Source organism: Naegleria fowleri (genome assembly GCF_008403515.1).
Source record: "Naegleria fowleri strain ATCC 30894 chromosome Unknown tig29, whole genome shotgun sequence".
In the NCBI taxonomy this organism is placed as follows: Eukaryota; Heterolobosea; class Eutetramitea; order Acrasida; family Naegleriidae; genus Naegleria; species Naegleria fowleri.
The window spans coordinates 582,762-603,406 of NW_025407961.1; the positions used below are offsets into that span (position 1 = coordinate 582,762).

At 37.1% G+C, this 20,645-nt stretch overlaps 8 protein-coding genes across 8 annotated transcripts; 5 read left to right on the forward strand and 3 right to left on the reverse strand.

Moving 5' to 3' along the window:
* Positions 1-491: 491 nt before the first annotated feature.
* Positions 492-6,786, forward strand: FDP41_002492 (uncharacterized protein; the record flags this gene model as incomplete). Its single annotated transcript, XM_044705692.1, has 2 exons — positions 492-769; positions 900-6,786. 2 exons carry the CDS (start codon positions 492-494, stop codon positions 6,784-6,786), a joined length of 6,165 nt encoding a protein of 2,054 aa, XP_044563385.1.
* Positions 6,787-6,934: 148 nt separating this feature from the next.
* FDP41_002493 (uncharacterized protein) lies at positions 6,935-7,402 on the forward strand (the record flags this gene model as incomplete). Its single annotated transcript, XM_044705693.1, has 1 exon — positions 6,935-7,402. One exon carries the CDS (start codon positions 6,935-6,937, stop codon positions 7,400-7,402), a length of 468 nt encoding a protein of 155 aa, XP_044563386.1.
* A 129-nt stretch (positions 7,403-7,531) lies between these two features.
* Positions 7,532-8,128, forward strand: FDP41_002494 (uncharacterized protein; the record flags this gene model as incomplete). The annotated part of the gene is made up of 1 exon (XM_044705694.1): positions 7,532-8,128. One exon carries the CDS (start codon positions 7,532-7,534, stop codon positions 8,126-8,128), a length of 597 nt encoding a protein of 198 aa, XP_044563387.1.
* Positions 8,129-8,365: 237 nt separating this feature from the next.
* Positions 8,366-9,111, forward strand: FDP41_002495 (uncharacterized protein; the record flags this gene model as incomplete). The annotated part of the gene is made up of 2 exons (XM_044705695.1): positions 8,366-8,755; positions 8,815-9,111. The coding sequence occupies 2 exons, from the start codon at positions 8,366-8,368 to the stop codon at positions 9,109-9,111; spliced, it is 687 nt and encodes a 228-aa protein (XP_044563388.1).
* A 1,427-nt stretch (positions 9,112-10,538) lies between these two features.
* FDP41_002496 (uncharacterized protein) lies at positions 10,539-12,746 on the reverse strand (the record flags this gene model as incomplete). Its single annotated transcript, XM_044705696.1, has 3 exons — positions 10,539-11,585; positions 11,718-12,112; positions 12,272-12,746. The coding sequence occupies 3 exons, from the start codon at positions 12,744-12,746 to the stop codon at positions 10,539-10,541; spliced, it is 1,917 nt and encodes a 638-aa protein (XP_044563389.1).
* Positions 12,747-12,885: 139 nt separating this feature from the next.
* On the forward strand, positions 12,886-13,368 carry FDP41_002497 (uncharacterized protein; the record flags this gene model as incomplete). The annotated part of the gene is made up of 1 exon (XM_044705697.1): positions 12,886-13,368. The coding sequence occupies one exon, from the start codon at positions 12,886-12,888 to the stop codon at positions 13,366-13,368; it is 483 nt and encodes a 160-aa protein (XP_044563390.1).
* Positions 13,369-13,435: 67 nt separating this feature from the next.
* Positions 13,436-18,326, reverse strand: FDP41_002498 (uncharacterized protein; the record flags this gene model as incomplete). The annotated part of the gene is made up of 3 exons (XM_044705698.1): positions 13,436-14,182; positions 14,301-16,879; positions 16,958-18,326. 3 exons carry the CDS (start codon positions 18,324-18,326, stop codon positions 13,436-13,438), a joined length of 4,695 nt encoding a protein of 1,564 aa, XP_044563391.1.
* A 691-nt stretch (positions 18,327-19,017) lies between these two features.
* FDP41_002499 (uncharacterized protein) lies at positions 19,018-20,051 on the reverse strand (the record flags this gene model as incomplete). The annotated part of the gene is made up of 2 exons (XM_044705699.1): positions 19,018-19,573; positions 19,693-20,051. The coding sequence occupies 2 exons, from the start codon at positions 20,049-20,051 to the stop codon at positions 19,018-19,020; spliced, it is 915 nt and encodes a 304-aa protein (XP_044563392.1).
* Positions 20,052-20,645: the final 594 nt, after the last annotated feature.

The window sequence follows — 20,645 nt, forward strand, 5'->3', positions numbered from 1 at the left end:
TGTAGAGCCAATTTACAATGTTAGTGTTGAGAGAGGAAACATTTCCAAAAGAAACAGAATAATCCATTAATGATCTTCCATTCATTACGGTAATACTTTCTGATCTCTGTCAAACCAAAATTAAAGAGAAGGTGAGATAAGTTTCTACTTGATATAATCATTTCATATCTGTTTTTCATTTTGTAAATACCATAGCGTTCATTGTCATTCATCCAAATAGTTGTCACTCCAAAAACATGCTCTGGACTTAAAACCAGAGCTCCAATAATGATCTTTTTGTTTTCAAATTGCTAAGTTTAAAAGAGTTACACTTTGTGATGCCTTTCTTTATTATGAACATACCAAAGGAGTTCCAAGGACTTTCAAGATGACGGTCACCTTCTTTGTCAGTCCTCAAGAAAATCCAAAGTTCAATCCTGTTTGAATCTTCACAAGAAAAAAAATAATCAACAACAACATTTATTTATTATTCTGAATTGATCGAGTTGATCATGAGATTGCCACATCGAAGCAAACGACCAATCATAAGCCCAATAGAGGTGTCTGAACAATTGGAAGAAGCATTAAAGTTGCAAGTGAGAGAACCAACATTGGCCGATACAAGAGCAGCCTTGTTGTTGGAGAATGCTTCATCGGAATCCAAGGAAACCTCCAAAAGTACATTAACCAACGTTGTAGATGAATTATCAATGGAAGAAACCGAGAAATTGTTGAACCGATTACCACCCATCAAGAAGGAACATGAGGATCAAAAAGATTTTTTCATGAGGTAAGTTTGAATTCATGATCATCGCATGACATTGTTTGGATTCATGATCATTGTCAAATAATGTCATTGTCCTCTATTGAATGTTGTTTCATTCTTCAATTGATCCCATTCATCATCGTCATGATGATAGAGAAAAATCTTTAAAGCCTCCACTCACAGCTGAAATCGTTCAAGTTGAATTTCCACCACAAGTTCAATTGGAAAAACCAAAAGAATTGAAGGAAGAAGAAGCCAAGATTTCGGGATCTGAATTGACCATTCTCCGTTATTCACCAGAAGGAGAATTAGATCGCTCTGTTCCATCTGTTACGATAACATTTTCACAACCAATGGTTCCTGTCTCTAGTGTGTCCAATGTTGAGAATGAGACAGTTCCAGTTGAAATTTCACCACTTCCAAAGAAGGGAGGTAAATTCAAATGGTTGGGAACAAAAACACTTGTCTATGAGGCCAACTATAGATTTGACATGTCCACCAAATATACTGTTTCGATTAAGAAGGACACAACATCGCAAATTGGAGGCGTTTTGAAGAATCACTTTTCATTTAGTTTTGAAACTCCAAGACTTTACCTTAAAGAATCTCTACCTGGCACTTTTTGGAATGGACAAATGCCAGTGAACGAATTCCCTGTGTTCTATGCCGAATTTGATCAAGAGATTGAGCCAAGTACTGTATTGTCCTTCATTTCCACTCCAGGTCGTAAAACAAGTTTGATTTTGGACGGAAAATCAAGCAATACTCTCCTCAAGGAACATATCAAGAAAATGATGGAGGATTACAATTTAAACAAGAGAAATCCATCCATGTACAATGCATACAAGTCCAAGCTTGAATCGGCTCCTGAATCTAGACACCTCTGGTTCACTATTGATGTCCAATCCCATAACCGTGTTGCTGTTGGTTCCAACTTTGATATTGCCATTAAGAAAGGAGTTGTTGGAACAGAGGGACCTTTGCCATCCGTGAAGGATTCTGTCATTCATGTCCCAAACTATCCACCTTTTGTCAAGGAACAAGTTACAGGAGGAGATGTGCCAATGTCAGCTATCAACATTCGATTTTCTAATGCCATCGATGAAGATAAGTTTTTAGAGTCGATGATAACAGTCTCTCCACCCATTCAAGGAATGGAATTGGATCCTTCTGGATCCTATTTAACTATTAGAGGTAAAACTAAGGGTAGGACCACTTATAAGATATTCCTGAAGAGTATTGTAGATGTTTGGGGTCAAACTCTCGAAGACACTACTGTAGAAGTTAGTGTTGGCAGCGCTCGTCAATCATTGCAAGCGTTCAGAACTGGTATGACTGTTTTAGATCCAACATTGAACACGAAACCCACTTACCCTTTTGTCACTGTTAATATGGATTCTGTTAGATGCGTCGTTTGTCAAGTTGAACCATCTTCTTACACTTCTGATGTCCTGTATTACAATTCTTATAACAATAATTACAGGTTCCCAGGAAAGACTGTTCTTGACACTGTTGTGACCACCAAGGGAGAACAAGATGAGCCCTGCGAAACTGAAATTGACCTTACTTCCTATCTTCAATACCCTAATGAAAACTTGGGCCATTTAATGGTATATATTGAGCCTACAAAGACAAGTTGGAAAGGACAATGGGAGCATCGCCCTGTTTATTGTGCTTGGATACAAGCCACAAAGATATCACTCGATTGCGTTTATGATCCACACGGTCCAGAATTGTATTTCTGGATCAATTCATTGAGCGATGGTAGTATCATCAAACAAAATGTGGAATTTATCAAACACATGGCACACATAACTCCTGATCCTCTCACAGGTATTGGCTCTTACAAGGTTCACAATGGCACTTCTAAACTGATTGCTAAACATGGCAATGATATGTGCTTTATTCCAGATGTTTCACTTTATGCTTCTAGTTTTACCTCTGAAATTGTTGCTCACATTTTCAACGATAGAGGTCTCTATAAGCCTAATGAAATGGTTTCTATCAAAGGTATCGTTAGAAAATTCGTATTGAAAAATTCATCCCCATCAGTGGAAATCCCAGACCTGCAAAAATGTACCTATACCGTCACCGATGCTAGAGGCCAAAAGTATTCTCAAGGTGAAATTGAAATTTCTAAAGTTGGTACATTTGATTTCACATTTAAAGTTCCTGATAACGCCAATTTGGGAGATCACAGTATTAGTTTCAGTAGATTTAACACTACTCATAGTTTCAAGGTACAAGAATTCAGAACTCCAGAATTTAAGTCTTCATCGAGCATTCCAGCAGGTAACTATATTGTGAATGGAACAGCTCTTTGTACAACCAAGGCAGAGTATTATTCTGGTGGTGGCATTAGTGGAGGAAAATGTTCGTATGTGATCAAACAAACGTCTTCCTCCTATGTTCCTCCAAATCAATCTTCTTACACGTTTGGCGAAGATTTCGATCCTTACATGTACTTTTACAGAATTTTTAGATCAAGCAATGTGGGATCATTGCTTTCCACTACAACATTTGAAGGTACTACTGATTCAAATGGAGAGCATCAAATTGCAATTTCCTTTGAGGAAAGTTCAAGAACCAAGAAGGTTCCAGTCACAGTTAGTGTTGAAGCAAACGTTCAAGATATCAATCGACAAACAATTTCATCGAGTACTTCATTCCTCATTCACCCTTGCAAATATTATTGCGGTATCAAGTTTAGCAAACAATTGGCAAAGCCAAACATCCCTGTCACAGCTTCACTCATTACTACTGATATTGATGGCAAATTGGTGTCTGGTATTGATATGAAGTTGACAGTCACTACAAGTACTCGCGTCAAGAAAGGATTCAAATACACCCAAGAAACTCTTCAAGTTATGGAAGAGATTATCACCTCCTCAAAGGATGGACCCTCTGAACTACCTGTCAAGTTTGAAAAAGGAGGTTGTTACACATTTAAGGTTGAAATTGTTGACCCAGAAACAGGTCTCTCAAACTCAGCCACCAAAACTTTGTACGTTAGTGGTGGATCAGCAAGAGATGAAAAATTGGGAAGCAACATTACAAAGGACAGTCTTCTTATTGTTCCAGACAAGTCTGAATATCAAGTTGGTGAAAAGGCCAAGCTTTTGATTCAATCAAATCATGACGGAAAAAGTGAAGGTATTGCTCTTGTCTCACTCTATAAGGTGATCAAACAAATTCCAGTAACCATAGACCCAGAAATTGGATGTACAGAAATTGAAATTGACATTACAGAAGATTTTGTTCCAAATTTCAATGTCACTGTCGAAGTATCATCAAGTCAATCACGAGTGGACGGTGTTGGAACCATTCTCGATCATTTGCCAAAACAACCAGCATATGCCTCTGGCGCATGCAACATTCCTGTTTCAAAGATTACCAAGACTTTAACAGTTGAAACCAAACCTGAAAGGGAATATTTAACACCAGGATCAGATACATTCATTGATGTTGTTGTGAGAGATCCACTCACTGGTGAACCAATCAAGGACTCTGAAGTGTGCATCATTGCTGTTGATGAGGCTGTACTTTCTCTAACTGGATATTCCATTTCAAATCCATTGAATACTTTTATTCGTGGAAGTTATCCAAGTTTTAGCCCATACTCTTTGAGAAGTTATGTGTTTGTGAAGAATTATGACTCGATTGTGTTCCAAAAGGAAGAACCAATTCAGGAGAGACTCAGGTGTTGTTGTTGTTCGAGATCTTGCTTTGGCTGTGCATGCGATTGTGCTGGATCGATGGAATGTTGTTCTTGTAAATTTAAGAAGTGCAAACGGGCACCAATGGAAGGTTCTGCAGAACCTGAAGAAGAAGAGTCACAAATTTCTGTTCGATCCAACTTTAATCCTCTCGCTGTTTTCAGCCCAAAGAGTATGACCGATGAACAAGGTAAAGCAACAGTTCGATTCAAGCTGCCAGATAATCTCACCAAGTACAGAATCACAGCTGTTGCCCTAAAAGGAGAATGTAAATTTGGTATTCATGAATCATCCATGGTCGCTCAACTTCCATTAGCTATCCGACCATCTCTTCCAAGATTCTTAAACTTTGGTGATAGAGCTGAATTTTGTTGTGTTCTACAAAGTCAAGTTCCATTGAACCTTGACGTGAATGCTGCCATCAATTTCACTAATTTGACACTCTTGGACTCCTCAAAGAAGGGATTAAAAATCAAACTACCTGCAATGGGAAGAGTTGAATTGAGATTCCCAATGTGCACAGAAAGAGCTGGTATTGCTAGATTCCAAATTGGAGTATCCATTGCTACACCTGGTATTAATTTTGCTGATGCAGTCGAGAAGGAAGTACGAGTATTCACACCAGCTACCACTGAAGCATTTGCAACTTATGGCGAAATGGATGGCGATTCATCCGTTTTCCAACCTGTAAAGGCTCCACAAAATGTATTCCCACAATTTGGTGCACTCAAAATTTCCACAAGTTCAACAGCATTATCTTCCCTCACTGACAGCTTCCTTTATTTGTATGGATATCCATTCGAGTGTTGTGAACAAATTGCTAGCAGAGTACTTTCCATTGTAGCCCTTAAAGATATTTTACTTGCCTTCAATGTTCCAGAAGTACCAAGCAAGGAAGATATCGACAGCAAAATCAATAGCAGCCTTTCTATGCTTGCTTCAAGACAATATCCGGATGGTGGTTTTGGTTATTGGACCTATAACGATTATTTGGAAGTTTCTCCCTATGTCACATGCCACGTTGCTCATGCATTGGCACGTTGTAAACTTGCTGGTTATTCATTGAACACTACAATGGTATCCAAACTTGTTCCAGTACTTAAATCTATTGAACGATATTGTGTTCACTATGGAGATGAAAGCATTAGATCGATTAAGGCCTATGCTTATTATACATTGGCCTTATTAGGTGAAACTGATGCTAAAGAATTGGCTGAAAAGCTTTACCAAGAAAAGAAACTTAAGGGCAACTTGGAATATCTTGCTTGGTTGGCTACCACCATCTATCTTGGAAATAACAAGAAAGCTACAACGATTGTCAATGAAATAATGGAACATTTGATTAAGAATGCCAATGAAACTGCTCAAACAGCCAACTTTGTCACTAGTTATGGCGATATAATGGCCACCAAGCATGTCATGCTCCACAGTGATAGAAGAACTGATGGAATTTGCTTAGAGGCACTCATCAACATGACACCTCAATCACATCTCATTCCAAAGATTGTTAAAGGATTGTTAGCTCATAAGAAGAAGGGAAGATGGAGCAACACTCAGGAAAACGTTTTCATTCTCCTTGCTCTAAATACTTACTTTAATACGTTTGAAAATGTCATTCCAGATTTTGTTGCTAACATTTGGCTTGGTGAAGAGTATTGTGGTGAACAAGTGTTTAAGGGAAGATCCAAGGATGAAAATCAATTGAATATTCCAATGTCCATGTTGATCAATGGTGAAGTTAAAGACAGTAAGACTTTAGCAATTTCCAAAAAGGGACCTGGAAGATTATATTACAGAATTGGTATGGACTATGCTCCAAAGGATTTGAAGGTGGATGCGTTGGACTATGGCTTTGAGATTCAAAGAACTTATGAACATGTTACAAATCCTTCCCATGTGACCTTCGACCAAGAAAAGAATACTTGGAGATTTAAGGCAGGAGAATTGGTTCGTATCAAGATGAGATTGACCAATACAAGTCGTAGATATCACGTGGCTCTTGTCGACTTTTTACCAGCAGGTCTTGAACCAATCAACCCAGAATTGAAGGGATCACCATCAGTGGCTACCGTAAGTGGAAGTACTGGATCACAAAGGTCACGTTGGTGTTGGTGGAATCCAATTTGGTATGAACATCACAACATTAGAGATGAGAGGGTTGAAGCTTTTAGTTCCTTGTTATGGGAAGGCACCCACGAATTCACATATATTGCAAGAGCAACCTCTATTGGCTCCTTTGTAATTCCAGGTGTGAAAGCCGAAGAAATGTACACTCCTGAAATATTTGGAAGAAGTGCCACCGAATTCGCTGAAGTCTATGAATAAAGTTCAATACAAGGACATGACCATAACCTTACAAAAATTTAAAACAACTTTTCAAAGCTCATTCCGAAGTCTTGTCAAGCGAGCAAAATATCGGAGTACAAGACGACAGATCTTAAAATTCAAGTCCACAGATGAAATCATTGAAAATATGTTTCATATTCGGGAATGTTTTGAAAGCGATCAAGGTTTTTGTCTTGACCATTGGTACCCAAAGAAAGATCGGAGCGAAGCTCTTCTCAAAATGAAGAACTATTTAATACGGGTGATGAATCATATTCCTTCTTCATACACTCCCATTGGAACAAAAAGTTGTATTGCTCGATCCACACAAATGAACATCTCTAACGAGAGCATATCTTCATTCCCTTCACTTAATTTAGAAGAAAGTGATGTTTCCATGTTTATGGAGTCCTTCTTTCCTTCAAACTTAAGGACATTCACGTCCGAAGAATTTATTCGTGATGAACATCCTGAGTGTCTTACTGATTTTTATCAAGCTCTAAAGATTCTCAAAGTGAACCTCAAATGTTTTATTATTGCATTATACAAACTTCAAAAGAAGAACGTACAATTAAGATGCCAAGCTCATAGCGTCATTCTTGCAACATTGTATTGAGAATAATTTTCAGGTCGCCTCCAAAAAGTTGTGTTGTCTTCATGACTTTATGAACAGCTGGAAAGAAGAAATTTAACAATATCCTCAAAAAACCATCTTGAAGTGATACATTTACAGTGGATTACAGGAATGCTTTCAGATTTTAGATTAAATGTAAAAAAAGATTGTAAAGTCATACTTAGCGAGGGAGTGAAAGATAGCTCTTCCAAATATTGCAAACCTGATGTTTGCGTTGAAGAAGAAGCAATATGTATGAAGTACAAACTTGTCAATGTGTTGAATTGCGCTCAGGACTTAAGAAAAGTGTCCATTCTTCCGATTAAGAATTTGGATCATGGGACGGGTCTTTTGGCCGACTCCAATTATGTTTATGCTTTTTTCATTGAAAAAGAATACAAATATTTACATTGGCCATATTGTGGTTGTTTTGATCTGGAGAAGCTGAGTGATAGATGTCTTTTATTCGATCTGTTGATGAGTTGGTTCATAAAACACTTAACACACCAAGAAATTTCAAAGAAATGGGACGAATTATATGCAATGGCACAAAAATGGAATCAGGATGGAAATAAGAACCCTCAAAACAATTCTTCTGGTCGCTCACTCGACAGAACAACAAATCCATTAATTAGTCCAACAACAAATTCAACCATTAATACGAGCACTCCAAAAATCCAACAACAAAAACGAGAGATGCTGAAGAAACTTGTGAAAGATCGTTTCTGAAAAGGTTTTGAAAGATGTTTCACAGTTTTCTAGAAGAATGATCCATTAATTGAACTTGCAAGATATTCTCTATTATTTACTTGTATTTTCGAGATGAAATGTTTGCTTCTCTATGTTTTTGATTCACAAAGATTTCATATGCTTTTTCAAGTCAATTTGAAATTTGAATGTTTTGCATGTTCATTAAAAAATAATTTTTTATTTCAAAAAATACACTTCATCTCTCAAAACGAATTGATGATCTCGAGCCATTCCCATTCCAACAACAACTCTTCAGTTGCTTCTTCCTCTTCTCCGCTCTTTGATTATTATCTCATTTTGGATTTTGAAGCCACTTGTGATGATAAAATTAAAAATTTCCGAAATGAAATTATTGAATTTCCAACATTGGCCATCAATGCTCGAACATTAAAAATAGATTTTGAATTTCATTATTATGTAAAACCAAAGGAAAATAAGATTTTGACACAATTTTGTAAAGAATTGACAGGAATACAACAAGAATGGATCGATACTGGTGTGGAATTTGAGACAGTCATGAAATTGCACAATGAATGGATGATGGACCATTTCATCAATAAGAACTTGAAATTTGCTTTTGTCACTTGTGGGGATTGGGATCTCAAAGTAAGTTTTTTTACCAACTTTCTTAATTTTTTCGTGACATTATGCATTATTCACTTTAGACCATGATTACCAAACAATGTCGAAAGGAACATATCAAAGTACCCTCTTATTTCTCTTCTTGGATTAACATAAAAAAAGTTTATTCGAAAATGTACAACAAATCTATTCATGGCATGACTGACATGTTGAAAGATTTAAAATTGGATCTCATTGGAAGACACCATTCAGGCATTGATGACTGTAGAAATATTGGCCGTGTGGCTGTTGAAATGTTAAAGCAAGGAAAGCAATTAGATATCACCTCCAAGATTGAAGATTTCGAATATGAGTGGAAAAGTAAAAAGAATAAAAAGTAAATAATGACACTTTGTACGTGTGGTGTGATCATGGGATGTCGCACACTTAAATACTCTTCTCTCTGAACCCACTCGATTCACATGTCGTCATCTGGCACCACAAGTGACAAAGTCAAACTCTGCCATAAGTTGGGAAGGTAAATGAAAATCAAAATAATTGACCACGACAACATTAAGGCAATCCAACACCTTCTCTTGTTTTTAGATGTGTTCTCATTATAAAATATAAAGGATGGCATGTTCCCCTATTTTTTTTTGAGCTTATTTCGAAATATTGTATTCTCAAATCTCCAAGTAAAACACCTTCGCTTGGAATAATGGTATTCAACAATTTTTGAATACTTTCATCTAGAACATTTCGTGGTAAGTCACTCTTAGTACCAACAATGCACACAGTTTTGTTATGTGAAAGTAAATGTGAATGGAGTTGTTGAGGCTGTTTTTTAAGAACCTCTGCAAAATGCTTGATCCGTTTCACACACTCTTTAAAACTCTTTTCATCACTCAAATCAAAGAAGAACATGAAAAAACACCATTTCAATGAAAACAATTGTCGAAATATGTTTCTATCTGCAACACCAACATCATATAATTTACAGACAGTGGTAGATCCACTTGATCTTCGAAAGGAGCCTACAGTAGGTTGATAGTCGTCGTTACGTGGCCATTCATTCCTCATAAATGATCGACAATAACAAGTTTTCCAGAACGAGGAGGTCCTATCAAGTAAACACAAGCAAAATCACTGTTAAAATTCTCTCTTCCATATTCTAACTTGTAAAAAGATTGTTCAAACTTTCGATACCAATAATGATAAAACAAGTAGGTGGACAATTCACTCTCCGTTGAAGGTCCAATAAATAAATAATTATGATTTTTTAGTTCATTCAGGTGTTTCCAATTCACTTCGGGATGTAATATCCAATGGTATCTGAAATTTCTCGATACTCTGTTTAAAATCCCGAGATCTTGTAAGTTTAAAAATTGTAAAATAGAAATCATTATTTCTGTTGGAAGTTCCCGTTCCAAAATGCTCCAACAATTGTTGATCATGTGATTTGATGATGATTCCAGTTGATGAGATTGCTCCGATTCATTGATCATTATTGATAATTGATGATGATCATCAAAATTGATCCTCTTATTATTAGATGGAGCTTGGCATTTAATAGTATCATTTATTTGGAGCGGAACAAGGGAAGAGAAATTAAGTCTTTTCGTTTGAAACATTTTTTTTAGTCTCTGATGCCATTTTGTAATGAAGTTCTTTGTTTGAAATAATTGCTTGATGATGAACAACACACATTCAATGCAAGCTTATTGTTCCCTTCTAAGATTCGCACGTATGTTCCCATGAGTAGGTAGTGGCGAATGGATAAACAATATTATTATTTTAAGTTTTCTTTTATTTTCAGGACATGTCAACATTATTCATGTGTTTCTATTATTATGACTCCCATGTGATCATGACATCCACAAACGTATTCGAATTGTCCTCTCTCCACTGCCACTGATTCCACAAATTCTGACACAATTTGCTTTTTGGCTCTCTTCTTCTTTTGGCTTACTTGAAATACTAAAAACAAACCATGAAGACCATGTATTGAAACTTGTGCATTTCCTTCTAAAACAAGTGTTGATAATTGTTGTAACATTTTCTTTGATTTCACGTTTGGATGTCGTTGCAGGAATGAAGTCATTGTGAGATGAGACAAATATGGCGGTGATTCTTCAGAATAATTATGAACTGAGTTGGATTCCTCAATCGTTGTAGTATTACTAGTGGCAGTATTCGTTGTAAATTTCTTGAATCCCTTCACTCTCTTGACAAGAGTTGTCGAAGAAGAAGACAAAGAGGACGAAACAGATATATCAATAGATGGCCTCGATGAAAGGATATAAAGATTATTGTCTTGACACTGAACAACCACTCCATCGTAATTGAGTGATAGGCAAATTCGTGAAATGGATCCAGGTCCAAATTCAAAGACTTTTAAGGTTTTCTTGTATAAAGAATCTTCTTCATTGAGAGTGGGAACCCAAATATTACCTTCATAGGTCAAGAGTGCAAAATGTGACTCATAGGCCACAAAATCCTTAATACTCTCTCCATTAAGATGATCTGAATGAATCCAATGAGGTGTTGTTCTTTGCTGGCCAGTCGTGAGAGCAAAATATCCAAATGACAATAAGGAATGATCAGAGAGAAGAAAATGAGAAGATCCATAGGCAGCATGAACTTTTTGGATGGTTCTTTTTTGTGAAGAATTGGTGGTGATGGTTGTAGATGGTTGTTTTTGATTCTCTTTCAATAGAATGAATTGGTTCATAAAAAGTGGATGAAGAGAAAAAACTTCTCGAGGTGCATGATTGGTGTAATTATTTCCATAAATGTGTTCAATTGTTTCTCCGCACATGTATAATTGTTGAGATTGTGTGAGAGAATTCCATGAGACGAGAATGGAGTTACAACCCTGATAGGTGACAGATTTCATAGATCACAAAATGTTCATCAATGTGAATGAATGAATTCATAGATCACCACCATGACATCATGATTTAAAATTATTTTCGTGAAAAGAAGACATCATGCAACGACTACTTACTCCAGCTGAAACAAGAGAAATCTGTTCATGCTTCGGTAGAAATGCCGAATTTTTTCCATCATAATGAAACAAGACAATTTTTCGTTTCACTGAAGTGCTGGAAGTATCACCAACACCACAACATCCAACATTATTCCATCCAGAACCTATTAATAATTCATACTTATTGATATAATCATTCTCTGATTCAACAAAAATGTGAAAGAATGAATAATTACAAGTGGTGTAAACATTTTTCAATTTCCAAACATGATGTCTCAATTTTCGTAATAATTGTAAATCATTTTCAGGTAAGTGACTACAATCTGAAAGGGGAATATTTAAATCTACTTTTTGAATGGTCGAAAATGTATTACTGATTGAGAAAGTGCAACCACATTGTGCATATTCATTTTCTAACACATCAAGTATCGATTCATATGAAATTTATATAATTTTTAAATAATTTTCAATATAAAATACCACAATAGTTCAATAAATCAGTAGATGACCATTTTCGCATCGAACAGTCGAATGATTCCAAAACAAAATATGAACTCAAAAGGTCAACCTACCTCCACAAGCAAACAATGCATGACAAACCTTGATCAACACCTTGTCGTCAAAGTGATCATTCTCATCCTTCGCATTCATTCGACAAGTTGTTGTTGTTGTTGTTTTTCTAGTTACTAATGTCTGTGACATCTCCTCATCATCCTCCATCCAAATAAATAAATGTCGACTTCCACTCAACACTTTACGGATCGATGGATAGGATTTAAATTCTGAATTTTCAAAAGAATTGGTAAAGTCATTCCGAAGTGAACAACAATCGAGAATAAACGCCGGAGTGGATTCAAATAATTCCATCCAAGAGCTGGTGCTTTTGATACTATTGTTATTAGCAGTATGTTCATCCTCATCTTCAACAAATCTCACGGAAAAGGAATGTTGAGTTGTTGAATTGGTTTGAACGGCGTAGTAGCAAGAGTGATCGGCCAAGCTCTTTTTGTTGCTTGTTGATTTGTGTCGAGAGGCTTTGGACCCCATAATAAATGTTGTTGTTGATGATGATGATGATGTTGGTCTTTGTTGTGGATGATCGATCTTGATCAAATTTTCTATTTTTGTTGTGATTGTTTCTCCGCAATAATTCATTTGAACGAACGAACGCTCGATTACAAAAAAAATGTCATCCTCTCTTAATAAGAAATCGATGAAACGAATTCGTCGAAATATGCATCCGAAAGACACTCAATCATCACCACCTCTCAGAGAAGAACCAGATCAAGTCTACGGAACGGTTGTGAATGTCATCAATCCAATAAGTGTCATGGAATGTGTGTATCACAAAGATTATGGAACCAATGAAACCTTGAGATGTGTGTTTCGAGGAAATGGCCGAAAACCGATTTACTTTCAAGTTGGAGAGGTGCTCTTGTTGCATTTGAGAGAGGGCATGCACAATTCATTCGAGTGTGCCGATGTGTTACATCGCTACAAGAAAGAGGAACTTGAAATTTTGAAGCAAAGGAAGCAATTCCCAAATTATCTTCATTATGATTCAAAATTTGATCGAGCTTTATTCTCTCAACTCGAGAAAAAAGATTTCACATTCATGGATTTAACTTTTCAAGTCGCAAAGAAAATGACAGTGAATAGTACGATCTAAGAATTTGTCAGATCCTTGTTTTGCATTTTCAAGTATTAATAACCAAAATTAACCAAAAGATGAAAAATTACTTGCTATCTTCAACAATGGCCTTAACAGCCTCAGAGGATAATGTATCGTCGTGAATGGTCAAAAATTCTTCCAATGGCATGGCATTAGATTTGAGGAATTCTACAAGTTCCTTCTTTTGCTTGACATTCTCCTCTCCTCCTTCGATCGAGTTGACATAGTATGAATGAGTTCCAGAGCATTTTGATGGTTCACTGGAGAGTATGGTTGAGCCACACACTTTTCCATCAATAATACAGAAATTACCTGGAACTACCTCCTTCACTTGATCGGCATGATCTAACAATGCCACCAACACTTCAATACCACAATCTCTATGATATTTCAATCCAGCAATAATGGTACTCTTAGTCACGCCATTTTCATTTAACGAATCGGAAGAAAATTCACCATTCTGTCCAAATAAACCCTTGTAAAAAACAAACACACTTTGAAGAACAATATTCGAAATCCTCTCTCGTAATCTCTTGTTCATGTCAGCAATTTCCAAGACACTCTCATGTGTGAAATAAGGTGATTGAGTCGCTCTATTACTTGCTCTCCATGCATGGATTGGAATGACGCCAACATAACTGCGCTCAGCATATTCTTGAATGTCATGCAAACGAAGTCTCATGGTGTCATAAAAGTTCGCATGGACGACAATTTCACCCTTTGAGAAAAAGGTCGTGATTTGATTTTCATAATGCATGCTAATGGAATGAAATTTTTGCAATAACAAGCATTTTCCACAATGACGAGCATGCTGAAGGAAACACATTAAAAATTATTAACAATTAAAGGTGAGCAACATCAATCAAATAACACACATTATTGTTAAAAAAAAAATTGATCCTTTTCAATCACTATTCAATGAAACATACCTTATCCTTTGGCGTATTGATCATTTCAAGGAATTTCTTCTTGAATCCCTGCAACAATGGATCCAAACAAATTTGTAACGTTTCAATATTCTCATGAATATCAAATGACAAGAGAGGGTCAGTCAAACTCATGTTTTTGTCTTGCTCTGAACTTGGAGCAGAGACTTGTGCTGATGCATGATCCAAATTACATCCGCTATGGCATTGAATGGGTCCCACTTCAGTTTGAGCATCTTCAGCAATCTTATTTGGATATTTCTCCGAAAGGTATGTGCTGAATGGAATTGATCGATTATAAACATAAACCCACTTTGAGTAATACAAGTCAGCAACAGACTTTCTGTTGAAAATAATGACAGACTTTGGATAGTCATCCTCGAAAGAGAGATAGTGAGCAAGTCTGGAATCTAAAATGGAAAAATTGTGTGGGATTTCTTTTCGATCATCTAAATCCTTATGATGAACCACTCGAACCTCAATGCCACAGCTGTGATGGTATTTCATCAGCTTAATGTATTGTTTTTCATCGTGTTCTGACATGTTCGGAAGACCAACAACGAAAATTCTTTTCACGACCGCACTTGGATTGGAATCCAATAGTTTCTTATTGGCATCTGCCAAATGATATGGATCGTGTAAAATCCAATCGTCAGCCCATCGATAAAGTGCTAAATAACTGTATCGAACGGTCTTAATAATTTCAGTAAGGTTCAATTTTTGGCTTGCATAAATATCAGATCGTAGTTGAATCTTTTCTTCCTTGATTAATGTGTCAAATGTTTGCAAGTAGTAATTTGAGATTTGGAAAAATTTAAGTTTGAGTAAAGACATCAAAGATTCATGCTTGCTCATGTCTCCCAAATTCATGTTTTGAATATAGTCCTCGTAAAGAGAAAGTAGAGAAACAATTCTTTCGAGCTCTGAATTGTAACTATGCTTTTCATAACTCTTAGGAATAAACAAAAAGTTGCCTCCTCCAAGCTCAATGTCACCAAAGCGAGGAACTTGCACTCCGTTTGTTTCCTTGTGTACTCGTTGCTGAAGTTGTTTTCCAAGGTCGCTTGTTGTGTAGAATGGAGTGAGAGTCAAGTGTCCACTCTTAATACCGTCATTGCCCCATTTCATGGTTGTTAACAGATTGACGAGTTCCTTGCTAAAAATTCCTGGTCTCATACCGGTTTGTCTCTGAGAAGCACAAATCATTTGGACTGCCTTGTTGGTAGCATAATACTTCATGTCTTTAGATGGATGGCCATCGTTGACGACCTTCATCATTATACCATTGTAGAAAGTATCAAACACGAATAAAATGTGCTTGGCGCTTAATCTATGGTGGAAGTTCACAAAGGATTGATGAGAAATAGCTGTGTTAATCAAATTGTCAGGATCAGTGTCGTAAAGAGCCAAATAATTTTCTGTATAACCATTAATATATTGCTTTGAAATAGAGACTCCTGTAAAATAAATCAGAATTGCATCATCGTTTTGCAAGCTGTCACTTTCAGCAAGAGAAACAAATAGTTGATTAACCTTGGCCCAAGTAGCCTCCTCATTGAGAAGTAATCGAACTTCAAAGCCATAAATCTTGGTCAAAATATTAGCCAAGTTCATCGCGTCGTGTACGGATGATGCCGAGGACTCATGAAGAAGTCCATTGTGATGGTACTTGTCAATGGCAATAACAATTGCCCATTCACGTCGATAAGGTGTAAGTACTTCCTTTCTCTTCTTTTTCTTCTTCTCCTTCGTCATGCTAGATGATGGAGCACAGTTACTCACGATCGATGGGTTGAATGTGTTTGAATTTGAATTGGATCCATGAGTGCTGCTGCTTGTTACGCTATTGACCTCAACCACATCACAACAAGCATCGAATTTTCTCTTTTTTTCGTTCACATCCACTAAAATGTTGGAATTTGCTTCGTCATCTAAAAATTCAAATTTCAGATCATTTGGATTGGAAACTGTAAAATTATTGGTTCTAATCTCAATTGGGACTACGCCTTTCATTTGAGTTTTTGGAGCAACAATGAAAATAGCATTTTGATTAATTTGACGAATTTCTGCTTCTTGATCTCCAAGAAAGACCTTAACTTCCTGAAGGTCCGTTATTAATCTACTATCAAAAGTACATTGAATGAATATGAAATAGCCTCCAGCATTAGAGCCAGATTTTGGAGAGACAACAAAACTTCCGTTCGATGCGACAGCAATCGTTGACGGCCGTTCCGTACTCGATGAAACAGATGAACCCAGAGAAGCTGTGGAAGCAGATCTTGAAAGAGAGGACTTTTCTTGTTGATTAGCAACTGGAAGTTGTGGCGAAGGTGGAGAATGTTCATCATTCGATACTCCATCCATTTCTTCATCCAAATCTTTTCCAGTGTCATCCTCTGTTGACTTGGATGATTTTTTCTTTGATTTTGTGTTCTTACCACAATTGATGGCAAATAACTTGGTAGAATCAACATAGTACACAAGCCAATTGTCATAACAAAGTTTGTATCTCAATTGACAATTTTTCTTGTTGTTAGAGACAACACCTGCTTTGATTGGAGCATATTGGATAATGGTAGTGGCTGTTGTGGACGCGTGTTTAAAAAACAAGAACAAAGAATTAGTTACTGTTGTTTAGGCCAATTTTTCAAAATACTTACCTGGATTTTCTGGATTGCTGAATACAGAGAATCCTTCTCTTAAATTCTCATTCTTTTTCTTTTTTGCTTTATCTCGTGTGAGACCTTTATCTTGTTCTTGATTGCTCATTAATAGCGTCACATCTGCTCGCCACAAGTCGTCACTAAAGGCAATCTCATTACGTTGAATTTTAGCCCGCAAATCGTCCAAATTCACTATTAAGCTTAACTTTTCGCTGACTTGGCAAAACGCTGCACCTTCTTTTTCCAATAGTGAATTTCTTTGTCTCATCATGTTAATAATTGTGCTTACTAGCATTCTAAATCTATCGAGAGAAACTTCGATAGAAACATTAAGAGGAGTTTTCTTTCTATTTGACACTGATTTTCCTCCAATGATCGTATCGGGTATTGTATCATCCATCACTTTTAAGATGGGAATTAGTTGCATCAAACAGTTAGACCAAACTTGTACACTTGTGATTCCACCATTCATAATAACTTGTTGTACAGAATGAATTCCCTTATCTAGTGTGGAAAAGAATTGCATCGAAGGAGAAGATGAGGATGAAGTGGTTGACGAAGAGGCACTTGAACTTTTTTGTTGCGTTGCAGAGGAAGAGGATGGATTGCTTGAGGTTGCCTTTGGTGTTGTGCTTTGTGCGACACCATTAAATGAAGGCACAAGAGTGTCGAATGCATTCAATGAACTGCTTACTTTTGGTTGTGGTGAGCTTAGGTTTAAGTTGGTCAATTGATTAAAACTGGATGTTCTTGGCATGCTCATCGTTTGAGAATTTGTTTGAGACGCAACTCCTTGTTGTTGTTGCAATGAAACATTTTGTCTCTGTTGTTGCCCCATGCTGTTTAGATAAGTCTGCAACAATTTGTTATGCTGCATGACTGTGTTGTGTGCATTTTGCAATAATTGATGTGTACTTGCTTGAGATGCGTTCTGTGAGGATGTCTGCTGATAGAGAGAAGAGTTGTCAAAGAACAAGCCATCACCTCCTCCCGTCATGATGTGATGATTATTCATACCACTCGGAGTATTATTGTTGATCACTCCGGCAGTGTTGGCGTGCTGGTGGGAGGTCGTTGTGGTGGTAGCATCATCCACATCATCTTCATTCAGAAATTCTTCCACGTTCAAATCAAATTGACTCTCAATGGATTGCAAAGCATTCAATGCTTGATTGTATTGATTCAATTCATCCATGCTCGTATTCAGGGTGGACGATGAAGCTGCTGCTGGAAATGCAAAGAGTCTACCATTTGCTACTGGTAGTGATGATGGAGTAGAAGAAGACGATGACGATCGATGCAAAGCAGAAGCATGTTGTTGTACAAGAGGATTGAGAAAGGATTGTTGTGCAGAGTTGAGATTCATCTTGCTAATCGTTCAAAGTGCTCGTTGTTGAGATAATAAAAGGATAAGAGAAAAGTTCTCAACAATCAACAATCCGTTTTTCTGTTTACAAATAAAAAAACTCTTGTGATGATGAGGGAAATGATGATCGGAGTGGAATTGATCAAAGGTATCTGATTGTCCAAAACAACAGGTATGTTGTGAGGTGGCTTTGTCCTTTCGGCTTTTTTGTGTGAGAAGAATTCGAGGATCTTTTGTTGCTCTTGTTCTTCTCTGTTGAAACAAGTGGTGGTTACGGTTTTTTGTTTTGCTCTGGGATTAATGAAAGAGAGAACCGTGCGGAAGGAATTTTTTCGGGATTTTCCAACCTCCAAAAATTCCTTGGAAATATGCTTCTTATCTGGAAATGCAGAGTTTCGATGAATTTGGAGGTTTCTTCATTTATGTCGCGCTGATGTGATGATAAAAGTCACAAGGACCATTGTGGGCAAAGAGTTCTCTTGTCTAAACAAAAGAGTGAAAAGCCAAGTTGGGCCGTGAGATGAATGAGATCAAATCATTTTTTCTAAACACAATTTCATATTCGGCAAAGATTTTCAGAATTTGTTTATCTTGAATGTAGCGAAACTCTTTCAATTTTTTTATTTTTCGATAGGCTGAATAAAGGGTTAAATGCATTTACAAGACATTACATTTGAACCAAACAAAAAACCTAAAACACAAAGCTCAAATAACTCAAGCTTCCAAAGTCATAAAACCTCTCTAGAACATCTCCTTTCTTTGTTTCATCAGCCATACCCATTGCCACAAAGAGTGGAACAAAATGTTCACTTCTTGGTACTGCTTGTTTCGCATGGGGAGCTAATTGGTCATATTTAAACAGGGCATCTGTATTCCATTTGGAAATGTTATCCACCAAGAATTGATCAAACTCCACTGCCCATGCATCTGGAGTTTTCTTTCCCCAGCTCACTCGTCCCAGATTATGAACAGTCGCTCCAGAGCCAATCACCAAAACATCTTCATAAGCTAATGGAGCTAAGGCTTTTCCAATCTTGTAGTGATGTTCGACAGAGCTCTTCTCGTCAATGGAGCACTGAACTACTGGAACGTTGGCTTCAGGGAAGAGAGCTTTCAGAATGACCCAAGTGCCATGATCTAATCCTCGTCTCATTTCTCTTCGTGTTGGAATGGAATTCTGTTGAAGTAATTGTTCGATTCTTTGAGCAACTTCAGGAGCTCCCTTAGCAGGATATTCAATTTCATACCTTCAATGATCATGCAGTGTGTATATGTGACATTGTGCAGTAAATGTGTGTGTGCATGAGTATAGGGTGTACAAATAGAGGTAAATGTCTAACAAATGTTTTTGAATACATTTACTTACATTTCTCGTGGAAAGCCATAAAAATCATGAATGGTCTCGTAGGTGGTCGAGGAATCATGGAAGCTGATGGCCACATGAGGATGAGCTTCCCAATGTGCAGTAAATACTACCACTGCTTTTGGTCGCTTGTTTTTAAATTGAAAAGCCACTTGGTTGGAAAGTAATTGATTCATGCCATGAGAAGGTTCAATGCATAGAGTCGGAGAGCCATGGGCAATAAACATGGCTCGAATCCGTTCCTTGAGTAGAAGAGGTGGTTGTGATAATGACGATGATGGATTTTCAATAGGTTGTTGTTCGGAAGATGTGGAGGATAAAGATTGCTCCTCTCTGTGTTGCTGCTGCGATTCCCTGATCATGGTGTTCATGTTGGTAGCGAAGTAGGTATTGGTATCAATTCCGATCGAGTGTTGCTGTTGTTGTTTGTGGTGGTAAGAATGGTGATGATGCTTTCGTAAAGTGGTTGTGCAATGAATGATGGATGTTGTGGATAACCCGACCACAAGAACCAGAAGAGAAAGGAATGAAAGAGTCCGAAGAAGTAGATTCGATGGAAAGATGCCCTTGCTGCTGCTGCTTTGGATGGTTGTTTGCCTCCAACAATGATGATGAGCCAACGACGGAAAGGAAGGAAGAATTGTCCTTCTTTGTTTTTTCATAGGGGAAGATGAAAGGAAACACTCACGTTTGGGAATTTTAAAGGCGCCTACAAGTGCTTTCCACTAACCAAGCGTGCGCACTTTTGAGACGGCTCCATCGACTGATAAAGTTAAAAGGAACTTGTTTCATTGGGAAAGAACGACGTGCCACATGTGGAATGCAGGTGTTGTTGTTGGTGGTCAATTAGCCATTTATTATTTTCAGATATTAATCATGAATCTTAATCTTTTGTAAAAAAAGTAAATCAGATTTACAATTTTCTTTAATTTGAATACATGGACGTTTCAGTCTTG